Here is a 13,167-nt window from a genome sequence, read left to right on the forward strand (position 1 = left end):
TGCAAGACTTGCTTATATCTAGACATAATTTTCTAATATATATATATATATATATAAACTGATTTCATCTTGGCTGTTTGGTTGATTAGTGGAGAGCTTGTCTTAAAACTTTCAAAATTTTTTTTTCTAAAGTATAACTAAAATTCATATTTACTTCCAATAAAGTATGTGATTTATTTCTGCCAGCTTTGAATAATTTACAAAAAAATGTAGATTCAAAATTATATTTTCATCTCCAAAATCACTTTAAAGTGTATGTTAAATCTAAAATTATTTGAAAATACTTGGGAAAAGTAAAATTCTTTATGTAAATTACATTTATCCCAGCTGATTTTGAAAGCTGCCTATGCCCCTTACAGTTGATTAGTTTAGGTGGCAGATATGTTTTCTAGCCTTTTTCTAGCATGTTACCTTTGAAATCTTCCTCTAAAATAAAAAATCTCGTTTTCGATAAAAATAATTTTAATTCATTTTGATTAATTTTTCACTTTTTGTTTAATTTTGATTTGGTTTTATTATTTCCAATGCTGAATTCCCATATTTGTTTTCCTTAACTACACATCAACTAATGTGTGAAAATTTTATGGGTATGAACATGCATTTCGTACCTAAACTCGGAAAATTGCCATCCTATATAGTAGGACTTCAGCTCAAAAGTTTCCTTCAATTTAGGCATCTTTTGTTATATTTTCTTTTCAATTCAAAATTTCTCTTGGATAAATATTTTTGAGTGAGGCTTTAATATCAAAGTTTGGCAATATGAAAAGAAAGTAAGTACATTTTTGAGTGAGGCTTTCACATGTTGTCGGCCGAAATTAATTCCTAAAATCCATCAATTATACACGATGCATATGCATGCATATCATTTTGTAGCATCACATGGGATGGGCTCCATATTCAAACCCTTGCATCTGCACAAAACATCACATCAAAATCCATCCAACCTAACAACTAATTATTTGTGGTCGAGGGACAAGGGCGGCTTTGTAGTTTGTACATCCTTTGTTCTCTACCACTACTTCACAATAACTAGCAGTTCACCATTTCGGCCATGTTAAAAGTTTATAAGTTAATCAAAACTCCTAAAGATCTTTAATTTAACTTAATATTTTTACTTTCAATTTTAGTACAAATGTTCATCTTTATGGACAGTAGTATACGTTGTTAAATTGGTAATGTTAAATGTTTTTCTTTTTACTTAAATCTTAACCTTATGTTACAAAACTCATTTTTTCATATATATTATGTTAGGGTTTGCTTGTTGAAAATTCGATTTGTGAGTTGACATATAGAGAGTCTATTATAAAACCATGAATTACTTCTAAAAACTTTTAAATTCTTAAAATTTTAAATTAAGAAAGAATAATTAAATAAATTAGAACAATTTACCAGTTTTTTTCTTATCTATAGTCTATAAGAATCAATTTCTTTAACTATCTTGTATCACGAAGGTGATTATAAAAATTTCAAGATCTGTTTGTTCTTTTTTTTTTTTTTTTTGGCTAACTGCTAATTACATCACTAAACATTTTACTAAGATAAAGGTTTAGATGATAAGAGAAATTTAATCCAAAGTTTGCACCTTTATATCTAAAATACAATAGTAAAAAAGTAAATATAGGCAACAAAGAAAAATAAAACTGTACAAGTGTGAATAATTTGATCAATTTTCTTTCGGCCACGCATATGAACACTAGAAGCTAACAGTTAAGAATATTTGTTGTCAAAAACTCATTGGGAGCGAAAAATAGAGATTAATGTGGGTCGGTTTTCATAATAAATGCCTCTGCCAGCACCCAACGGTATCCATTTATTAGTTAATTAAAGGGGGGCCAAACACCCTGCTCCATGCATATTCATCATTTTCAATCTTTAGTACTGACTTGAAACAATGCACTTCCCTAACTAAATCACTTAAACCATTTTATATGTTCAACAAATAAGAAGCACTTTTCAAGATAAGCAACTTGTGTTGTTCTACTTTGGATTTTGCTTTTGTCACACCAAAAAACTGAAGCTACCTAGCTATAGCCGTTTCATTTCATTTCTCATGCATGACAATCTCTTAACCTAATCATATGTTCGTTCCAGTCAAAGCTCATACAACTCTCATTTGATCGTCACATCTTTTACATTTTTATTTTTTATTTTTTTGGTAAGTGTGGCCCTTTGATCTAGCTCCATTTTGTGTTTACTATTATAAGGCTGCCGCTGCCCTTCTGAGAGTTTGAGATGAGGGACTCTGCAGCAAGTAATGTGATAATGGAGATAGAGGCAAGTAAGCCAGCAGGAAATAGTATAGTGGCGGGTGGATTGAGTCCTTTGAGTGAAACAATATGGAAGGAGAAGATAAACACCGAGTTCTCTGGAGATGTGTCAGCAAGATTGACATGGAAGGATCTGACAGTCATGGTTACTCTTAGCAATGGTGAAACTCATAACGTTTTAGAAGGGCTCACTGGTTATGCTGAGCCTGGTACCCTCACAGCTCTTATGGGTCCTTCTGGTTCTGGCAAATCAACTCTCCTTGATGCTCTTTCTAGCAGGCTTGCTTCTAATGCTTTTCTTTCCGGTTCCATTCTGCTTAATGGCCACAAAACCAAGCTCTCTTTCGGCACCGCTGTGAGTATATTTATATTTATATATATCTCCATTTTAAATTTTTTCATGTACTTTGTTAGTTGCTATACTAGTTGATTCATCTGATAAGATCTCTTTATAGTAGACGCTCACGTCAAGACTTACAAGGAGTTTCTTTGATTTCTTTTGCTTTATATGCTTGTTTCATTTTGTTGGAGATTTAGAATTTGAGGCCTCATTTTCAGTCATAACCTTTTACGAGTTTGGATTGTTTTTCTAGTTAAATTACTATATGTTTATATTTTGGTTTGGTTTCTTTGATTTCTTTTACTATGTTTGCTAGCTCACAGTGGGTATTGCTAATATTTTAAGGGCGGTATAAGAGAGGTTTTGAGATTCGAATTCTGAAAAAGTTAGGGTCTGTGAGTCTTAATTTTAGTCATAATCGTTCATGACTGCATGGTATTATTTTTTGTTTAATTTCTTAATTTCTTCTATAAGTTTGTTTGATTGTTTGACATGATTTACCAAAAATTTTCAGGCCTATGTGACACAAGATGATAACTTGATTGGTACTCTAACAGTGAGGGAAACAATTTCATACTCGGCTAGATTGAGGCTCCCAGACAAGATGCCATGGTCAGAGAAACGAACTTTGGTTGAGAGGACAATCATTGAAATGGGATTACAAGATTGCGCAGATACAGTGATTGGAAATTGGCATTTGAGAGGAATCAGCGGAGGTGAGAGGAGAAGAGTCAGCATTGCCCTTGAAATTTTGATGAGGCCTAGATTGCTCTTCCTTGATGAACCCACCAGTGGCCTTGACAGGTTCTGCTCTAATTATAATCTCTATTTTTAATTGCATCACGGTTCTGTTTCCGAACTTTAGTTTATGCATTGAGTGGTAAAGTTTCTGCTTTTTGCACTTCCAATTTCTGTTATTGGATTCTTAGACCTCAGTGCTTGGTTTATATGCTGTTTGTAAAAATGGTTTACGGAAAAATGAATCTTGCCATTTCGGAGAAAAAAAGGACAAAAAAGAAAAGTGAAAACAAGTCCTCTCTTCGAATAGTTTATTTTATCAAATGTATTTTCTCTCTTTTCATTTTTGAATTACTATGTAAATAACATGCTACTGAACTCTCTTTATTACCCGTATTGCGTGGCAGTGCTGCTGCATTTTTTGTGACTCAGACACTTCGTTGCTTATCAAGAGATGGGAGGACTGTCATAGCTTCAATCCACCAGCCTAGCAGTGAAGTTTTTGAGCTGTTTGATCGATTGTACTTACTTTCAGGGGGGAAAACCGTGTATTTTGGCGAGACTTCAGCAGCATTTGAGGCAAGAACCTTCAATCTTCATTTGATTGAATGCATATTGTTTCATATAATAATGGAGTTTTGATATTGTTTTGGGTGAATGCAGTTCTTTGCACAAGCTGGATTCCCCTGCCCTGCTTTGAGGAATCCTTCAGATCATTTTCTTCGATGTATCAACTCAGACTTTGACAAAGTGAAGGCTACTCTCAAGGGTTCCATGAAACTTAGGGTATTGTAATTTTCTTCTGTCAATTCTTGCTTGAGATTTAGTTGTTATTGTTCTTATGTATATTGTAAACTTTGTTTCCGCTCAGTTTGAGACATCTGATGATCCGCTTGAGAAGATCACAACGGCAGAAGCTATAAAAAATCTGATAGATTTCTACCAAACTTCTCAGCACTCGTATGCAGCCAAAGAAAAAGTTGAAGGGATATCCAAAGTTGTAAGTATTTTACTACCATGCCATCTGTTCATTCATCTTGTTTCTTGTTCAAAAGTTGTTACAATTTCATTGAAAATTTTCTCAATCAATTGCAGAAAGGAACTGTGCTGGATGCAGGGGGCAGTCAAGCTAGTTTCTTGATGCAAGCCTTTACTTTAACCAAGCGTTCATTCGTCAACATGTCAAGGGACTTCGGATATTACTGGCTGAGGCTTGTAATTTATGTCGTTGTCACAATCTGCATCGGAACCATCTATCTGAACGTGGGAACTGGTTACAATTCAATCCTGGTATTGCCATTCTCTGCACGCATAATTGAGAGAGTTCAAATTCTATTTATCTGTGGAGAAACTTTTGAGCAATTTCATTGAACTACTTTGATTTTTTATGCGACAGGCAAGAGGATCATGTGCATCTTTTGTGTTTGGCTTTGTGACATTCATGTCAATTGGTGGATTTCCTTCCTTTGTAGAAGATATGAAGGTGAGTCTTTTAATATTTTATCCAACTGCGGTCGCGAAATTTATCAAAAGGGGAGTAATCAACATTAGTTCTGTAATATTTTTCAGGTTTTTCAAAGAGAAAGGCTGAATGGACATTATGGTGTCACTGCATTTGTCATTGGCAACACTCTCTCAGCAATGCCATTCCTGATTATGATCACTTTCATATCTGGAACAGTTTGCTACTTCATGGTCAGGCTTCATCCTGGTTTCATACATTATCTCTTCTTTGTTCTGTGCCTCTATGCCAGTGTCGCCGTTGTTGAGAGCTTGATGATGGCCATAGCTAGCATTGTCCCCAACTTTCTGATGGGTATCATCACAGGAGCTGGAATTCAGGTTTCCGTCCTCTAATCTATTTTTCTGATGATCACTCTCATTTTCATAAGCTAACTACGAACTTTCTTCTGATTTCAGGGAATATTTATGCTTGTTTCTGGCTACTTTAGACTCCCAAATGACATCCCAAAGCCAGTCTGGCGCTATCCGATGTCATATCTCAGCTTCCATTTTTGGGCTCTGCAGGTAAATTTCAGTCGAATGATCAATAACTCTTAACAAAACTACACCCATTGTTTCAGTTTCATTAATGACAAAACTTTTACCCATATATTGCCAGGGACAATACCAAAATGATCTGAAAGGCTTGTGGTTTGACAACCAATCGCCGGATCTTCCCAAGATACCAGGTGAATACGTCCTGGAAAATGTTTTCCAGATTGATGTGCGTCGATCAAAATGGATCGATCTCAGTGTCATCTTCAGCATGATTATCGCCTACCGGATCATCTTCTTTGTAATGATCAAGATCAGTGAAGACGTGACTCCTTGGATCAGAGGTTGCTTAGCAAGAAGAAGAATGCAACAGAAAAATGGAACTCAAAATACAACAGTTGCTCCAGATCGTCTAACTCAATCCCCTTCTTTGAGGAATTATGTTGCTAATCACGCAGCCAGAGCTGGTAAAAGGTAGATAGATGAATGATATGCAAGAATGATTTCACAGATTCAATAATGATTTCACAGATTCAATAGTTTGTAATTTGAAATTTCAATGTCACAAGTGATAGTAGCTAAAAATTGAACGATCTTTTGAAAGGTATTTCTACTTCACACTCTGAATGCTAGCTGTGCTTTCAGCTTATAGAGATGACTGGTATTAGAAGAGATGAAATGTTGAATTGCAACCCCACTTACTTATACTTTATAATCTAAATATTCTGTGGCTGGTGAACAGAATTTGAATTTGAAAACTTTTATGTCTTCCTGAAAGATATTCCGAGTTGAATGAATTTGAAAATGGCACTCACAAAACATATCACCCTTTGATGTTATTGCTCTATTCAAGAGTTGGAGAAGGTAAGTTTACAAATATACCACTTCCAATTGGAACATAAATTCTTCCACTGGATTAAGACTACATGTTCTTTCTTTTACTGTTTCTCTGTGCTCAGCGAAGGAACTGCCTAAGCATACTTTTTCAACTCCCTCCAGAATCACTGTGTTCTAAACATGCTCCAGCTTTGTCCATCGGTAATGGAGATCACATTTGTAGGAGTTACCCGATCCAAGCATAAGGAAGGGCTCATTCGTGAACCTCCTGAAAATTGCCCTAGGTTAGCATGCACCCGCTTTCTGGAAACACGAACCAGAGAAGAAAGCCGCTTCTCAACAGAAACAGGACTGGGTGGCAGCATGTACACTGGCATGATAGCCATCAAAATGAAAATTAGAATTGAGGATGCAAGCAGACATTCTTCCTTTTGATCGTGGAAACGTAAAGCAGTAAGAAAACAAAGATCAACTTTAGGAAGCATGACTAAAGAGGGTGAAAGCCAAATCCCAGGAAGATATATAAAAGAGTTGCAAGACATAATCCATAAGATGAAGTCATGAAAAAATGAAGACATAACAACATACTATCAAATTATAGCCTAACAATCACATGGTTCACATCTCTTACAAAAAGAAATCCTTTAAGCCACAAAGAACAATGGTGGCTAAAGATTAAAGCCTTGATAAATAAAAAGTTTCCTTTTCCACTATTCTACAACCTCAATAAATAGCAAAAGAGTGAACAACAGATTAAGGTCCTGTTTAGTATTGAGGTGCTGTACCTTTTAAGCTACAGCTGTTGTGGAAAAAAAACTTTAACTATGAAATAAAAATTAATAATATGTAGTAAATATAAATTTTAAATAATAATTTTGATAAAATTATTAAAGATATAATAGATTTTTTATTATATAAGTGCAAAATCATATTAATATAGTTTCTAAACTACAGCATCTAGTGTTTACCAAACACTTTAGTGCTGTAACTTAAAAGCTATAGCTGCCCAACCTCAATCCCAAACGCACCCTAAATTTTTAATAAAAAAAAGTTCCAAAAAAGGGTGAAGTATAATTTATAGCCCTTTCAGCTGAGCCATACCAATGGCATATAGGAGCAGAACACATGAGGTTCATGACAGATGGAGAAAACGAAAAGAAAAAGACGGAGAAAAGAAACGAAAAAGAGTAAAAGGGGGAATATAAACACACAAAGTTAATATTCATATCAAAAGGAAACCATCAAGATGCATTCACCATCAGGAAGAGGAACAAAAAAAAAGGATTGTCAGGTTTTAATAAAGTTTGTATTCCCCTTTTTCGCATTTAGTGTAGAAGAAAAATTGGAGCAATGGTGATTGAGATAACTAAAAAACAAACTGATGTCATGAGAAAACTCCAAATGTACAAAATACAAAACGAAGGTTACCACAACTAGATTACATATATACTGGGATATCACAAAACATGACCATAGCTCTGAGCCAAATGGAAAAACCACACTCTATAAGAAAAGAGTACAAGGTGATACTTACAACTGGAAAAACTCCAATGCGTTCTGCTGTAATCATTCAGTATGACAAAACAACATGAATAAGCGAAGACAAAAATCTGGCCCCAAACTATTTTCTGTCATCCTGCGCTCCAAAAAACAATTCCAACTTTTGCATATTGAGGTGATAACTAAATATCATCTCGGGAATCCCAAGAAAAATAATGTTAGAAGTTGGATGAATAGCATAGGGCTTCAACATGTTAGAGTCACGTTGAACAAACAGATTTTGCCCAGCTGGATGCTTGGCCGCCAAGTCGTGTATCGAGATGTAATGCTTCAAAATCCAGAAACAATCAGTTTTGCAAAGAAAGTCAAATTGCCAAATCATCAATTTGATGCCATTGTGATTCGCATAATGCAAAACACCTTTCAATTCTCCAATGAATCCATATTCATCAATTTCATCAGTGCATGGGAGTTCAATAGCATCAGCTCTCATGGCTTCTATGTCCAAGTGAAGGAGGTGCTTTGACTTCATTAACTTGTACAATATTCCATCCAAGTAAACGCTGCACTTCAGCCAGGTAACCCCATACGCAACTGGAGGTTCAACAGACAAACTACACCTATTCCACGTTGTAGTTTCAGATGAATATAAGCCCAACAGTGGGGGGGGGGGGGGGGCAGAATTAGTTACATGTATATTTAAAGCAGATGACTTTAAAATGTGTGGATTCCTGGGGATCAAATGCAAGTGAAGAATGACACACTCTCTTACGTGCTTTGTTTTGTGGAATCCCAATATACTGTTTGGTCGCTGGGTTGCACACATAATAGCACGGAACAATTTGGCTGGCAAGTAGAATCAACCCATTGCAGTAGTCGAGCACATCATATGGAGCGTTTTCGGATGGCGGCAGTCTAGAATATGACTCAACAAACCCATCGCCAGCAATGTAATTACTGTCACCATCAGAATACGAGACAAAGTCCATAAAGTATTCATTTCTATTAGAAGGGTTTCCAGTACGGAACAAAAGGCCAGATAGCTGGGAGGATGCCCTCGAAATTCTGGGAATGCAAACATCGGAAATAATAGTGTGTTCCATAATTTGCATACACATTTGAATCCAACCAGAGCCTTTATGGGCGGTCGACAAAGAATTTCAGTTATGCAGTCTTCTGATAAGTACTCTGTCATATGTTTTGTTTCCATTTTCTAAGCTAATCTAATTCAAACCAAATGAAATTCCATAAATAAGCAACACATCTGACATATATATACATATATATAGAAACTGAGCAACAGAAGCTAACCTGCTAAATAGACGAAAAAACCCAAATGCAAACCAGGTTATGATTAGGTGAGCAGCTATATTTCATTTCCACAAATGCATCAGGGGAATTCTAACGATTGGGTGGGTTTTAAGAGAATTATAAAGATTGGGTGGGTTTTAAAAGTTGAAGTTGTTTAATGGGTTCTGTTTCTGGAAGAGAAATGGTTCAAGTTGGTCAGTGGGTTTTGTGTAGGAAATCAATATCATTATCACCCACCAACAACAGATTCCACCGCCCTACCTGGGAATTCCTTGAAACACTTCAAGCTGGTAAATTCCCACGCGTGATTGGGCCTGAATTTGGACCTCCCACAAAAGGGTAGGTTTGAGATATTCTTTGTTTGAATGGGGAAGGAGTAATTTCGGTGGATTCTTAAATAATTACTTATTTGAAAAGTCAGTGAAGAACTGAAGATTGTATTGATTGTGATCAGGTGAATGCCAGCTTTGGGCCCTTTGCCGCACCATTTTTCTTTCTAAACTCTTAATAGATTATAGATTGAATCCGAAAAATTTGGATTCAGATAAGATGCGAATGAATTTCCCAACTTGATCGGGTAGAAATTTGTCCAACACGAACGGATTCGAATTATTTTTTTTCCAAAATGCTATTTTTCAAAGGATTCTTCGTTCATATTGGGGGTTGAAAAATAGAAATAATAAAAATAATAATGAAATTTTCTTTTCTTTTTTTTCGCAAGTAATGAAACTTGTTTTAAACAAGAGGAGAGAGCCAGAAGAATAAAAACATAAGAAAAGAGAGAAGAAAAATAAAAATTTTGCGAGCAAAGTGAATGAAAACCACGTTGATTGGGGATTTGATGAGGAAACTTGTAAGACTTAGGGTAAGAGGTTTCAATGTTTAGTGAAGAATAATATTTTAAATTAAGGTAGGGATGACAATGGATTGGATATGATCTAAGATCCACGTTATTTAAATTTAATTGGAACAGATTTGGGTAAGTTTAGAATGAATTTGGATCGAGTTTGAATATTGATGTGCAGATCAAAGATGGATCTAGAGTAGGTCTGAATCTATCTTAATATTTAAATTCATATCTACATCTACCAATCTTTTAATTTTATTTTATTTTAAAAGTTTCTTAACAATTTAAAACTTAAATGTTAATTTTGTAAATTTAAAGGTCAGTCAGCCTCAAAGTATGTACATGCAATATTCAAATTGCAGGCCAAATAATACAACCTGATAATTTATTTTACTATATTGGCCAAATAATTTTTAAGGAATATAATTATTCATATATTTAGTCAAATATGGTCATAATAAAAATAATAAAGCATTGAATATAAAATAATATTTAATTTATATGTCATTATCTAATATTGTAGGAATGAGGGTGGGTGTGTCGTAGATATTATAATGATGAATGAGACAATAAAATATTAGATTGTTCTTACTCCTGCAATTACTTTTGAAGGATATTTTATTATCTTTCTTATTTGTTGTTTTAGTATAAAAGTATAACCTACAATATTTATTATATTTTTGAGAAAAATTATATAATTTATTTGTTATCAATATATTTTGGCCTTCAATTTTCATTCTAAAAAATAATTTAATTTTTTATTGCTGAGTTTTAGAATTCATGACGGATCTAGAGCAGATTTAAATTTTAATTTTTTTTTTCAGATTTGGAGCAGATATAGATATTTATTTATTTTTGGATCTGGATATGGAGCGAAAAATATGGATTCATGAAGGATCTGGAGCAGATATGGATCTTGATTTTTATTATGGATCTGGATCTGGAGCAGAGTAGATCCAACACATATTTACCCCATTGTCATTCCTAAATTAAGGTTACTGTTGTTATTGATGGTGGTGAATTATAAGAAATTCATATTATTTTTAAATATTAGAACCAGAAGGAGATAGGATCGAAGGATGGATGTGCTTTCGTTAGATCTCAATATTAAAAACTTTAGATAAACCAATTAATGGATCGGCTTTTCCAAATTTTATAAAATAATAAATTACCAGCTTTGATTATGGAGTTCTTTGGATCATACAATGTTCAAACAAATTTGGACGCGGTTAGTCAATTTTAATAACTAATTGATACGTGGCGTTGTTAAACCAGATCGATGCTACACAGAGTGAAGCCTTTGGACCCAGATCTGACTTAGAACAGATCAATAGCCCGCACGTTCGGGTTTCCAGCCGATATACCAAATCAGTTTCGTTTTACCAAATAAAGTTAAGTCACTTTGAACGTGGTTGATTCTTGGGCTATTATCAGATTTAGATTAGGTTCTTTTAAAGGTTTGGGTACATACACAGTACCAGATCCGGATCCCGGAAATGGTGCTCTGAAGGAATGGAGGGAGAAGAGAAGATTTACAACTGAGGATCGAGATCCGGTCTCTTTGCCTCAGAGGAATGTAGAATTTATATGGCAGACCTGATACAGATCAGTCTGCAAGCATGCTTTGAAAAGAAAAGTGCTTTGAAAATAAATTGCTGGAATTTAAATGTGCATAAAATTAAATTGCAGAAAAGTAAATGCTTTAAAGTAAATTGCGAAAATTTAAATTACATTAAACTTTAAAAATTTAAAGAACTGAATTTAAACATACATCTTTGCTTTCTGGCTTTACAAATTTTCAAATCTTTCCAGAAGGGAAGATTGAAAGACGGGAAGATTGAAGGTAAAGAACTAGTCTGATCACCCAAAGCTCTTGTGATAGAACTATTGTGTAAGCAGAAAACTTCTTTGGAACCCTTCGGAGAGAGAGAGAGAGAGGTTTTAGAGAGAAGGAAAAGAAGAAGAGAGAGAAGCTTTGAAGAGAGAAATGAAAAAACCTGAGGAGTCTAAGTCTTCCTCTTGGTTTATATACAAAATCTTTAAACTGTTCACTGTAGCGGGATATTAAGTGCACAGTAAACTCTGGAAAGTTGCACTGTTCACTGTAGCGGGATTTTAAGTGCACAGTAACAAATGGATCGTAGCTTTGAATAGTAGACTCTTTGTAGAAATACAATACGGGTGAAGAGACATGTGCGCTCTCACTTGTGTCCAGGGGACCACCCGAAGATAATAAATTTTCTCTTTTTTTTTTTTTTTTAAGTAAATAATCAAATAATTATTTACAATGCTTTATTGGAGAGAAAATGCCAAAACAGTCATCTTCATTATCGTCTCCGAGAGAAATAAAGGGCTCTTCGTCCTCATCTTCGTCTTCATCTTCGTCTTCAGAGGTGTCAGCCACTGATGACTTTGATCGTGAGGCGAGGAGTTGTTCCATAGCTTTGAAGTACTCATCTTCAGTTTTGGCACCTGCCAAAAGAGACTGGGCTTTGGATTTTTGGGTTAAGAATGTTTGTTGGGCTTTAGAGGTGGTTAAGGATGGTTGGAGGAGGTTTTTGGAGGAAAGCCAATCTTTGATCATGTTAACAGTCAGTTTGGACTGTTCATCAAATTTTGACCACCATTTGACTTTAAAGGTTCTTTGGAGGATGACTTGGGAATCCTGGGTATGGAAACGAAGGTTCCATGAACAGACCCAAGGTAAGAAGAAATTTGCACAAAAGTTTAGAAAGGGGGGAAATCTTTTCTCTGAGTCAGAGGGTAAATAATGGGCTTTGAAGAGGTTTAGACAATTTGTGGCATTTGGTGTTAGGATTTGTGGAGTTGGGCCAAAAAGATTCCACCAATGATGAAACCAATTTGGGAGGCTTTGAACGGTTATTTTCGTGTTGAAGAAGAATAACCATGAATGAGATTTTTTAGGGTTTTGGATAAAAAAGGTGTTATACCATGCTTGTTGGTAATCCCAATAGGAAAAAGTCCGACAATGTGGTAAACGGGTCTCAAAATTTAAAGGGAAGGTTTTAAAATTGTGGAGTAGGTCACCCCACTGATTTGGGCTCAATACTTTTAGGATTGTGGCCGTGGAATAGGCCGGTTCTGGATGGGCTTTGTCAAGGAAAAAGTGTTTAAATTTAACTGATTCAGTTATCTCTAAAATGCTTTGATAATAAGACTGGGGTTTTGTTAAATCCCATGGTTTGAAAAACCAGCCTTTGGGAAAAAAACTTTGAAATGCTTTGAAAAGGATCAGTATGGTAAAATCCATCTTCCATTGAAAGGATATTTTGAAAATGGGTTTTATCAAACCAATCGGAAGTTTTCTT

General features: G+C 35.0%; 1 protein-coding gene and 1 long non-coding RNA gene across 2 annotated transcripts; one reads left to right on the plus strand and one right to left on the minus strand.

Annotated features, from left to right (window-relative positions):
- Positions 1-1,857: 1,857 nt before the first annotated feature.
- On the plus strand, positions 1,858-6,050 carry LOC102607152 (ABC transporter G family member 11). The gene is made up of 10 exons (XM_006478105.4): positions 1,858-2,622; positions 3,122-3,411; positions 3,753-3,924; positions 4,009-4,131; positions 4,217-4,345; positions 4,441-4,635; positions 4,742-4,828; positions 4,915-5,187; positions 5,266-5,373; positions 5,468-6,050. The coding sequence occupies exons 1-10, from the start codon at positions 2,233-2,235 to the stop codon at positions 5,819-5,821; spliced, it is 2,121 nt and encodes a 706-aa protein (XP_006478168.2). The 5' UTR covers positions 1,858-2,232; the 3' UTR covers positions 5,822-6,050.
- A 98-nt stretch (positions 6,051-6,148) lies between these two features.
- Positions 6,149-9,910, minus strand: LOC127901116 (uncharacterized). The gene is made up of 3 exons (XR_008053209.1): positions 8,992-9,910; positions 7,715-8,903; positions 6,149-6,550 (listed from the first exon to the last, which is right to left on the minus strand). It is a non-coding gene; the product is annotated as an uncharacterized LOC127901116 (long non-coding RNA).
- Positions 9,911-13,167: the final 3,257 nt, after the last annotated feature.

This window comes from Citrus sinensis, chromosome 3, assembly GCF_022201045.2.
Source record: "Citrus sinensis cultivar Valencia sweet orange chromosome 3, DVS_A1.0, whole genome shotgun sequence".
Taxonomy (NCBI): Eukaryota; Viridiplantae; Streptophyta; class Magnoliopsida; order Sapindales; family Rutaceae; genus Citrus; species Citrus sinensis.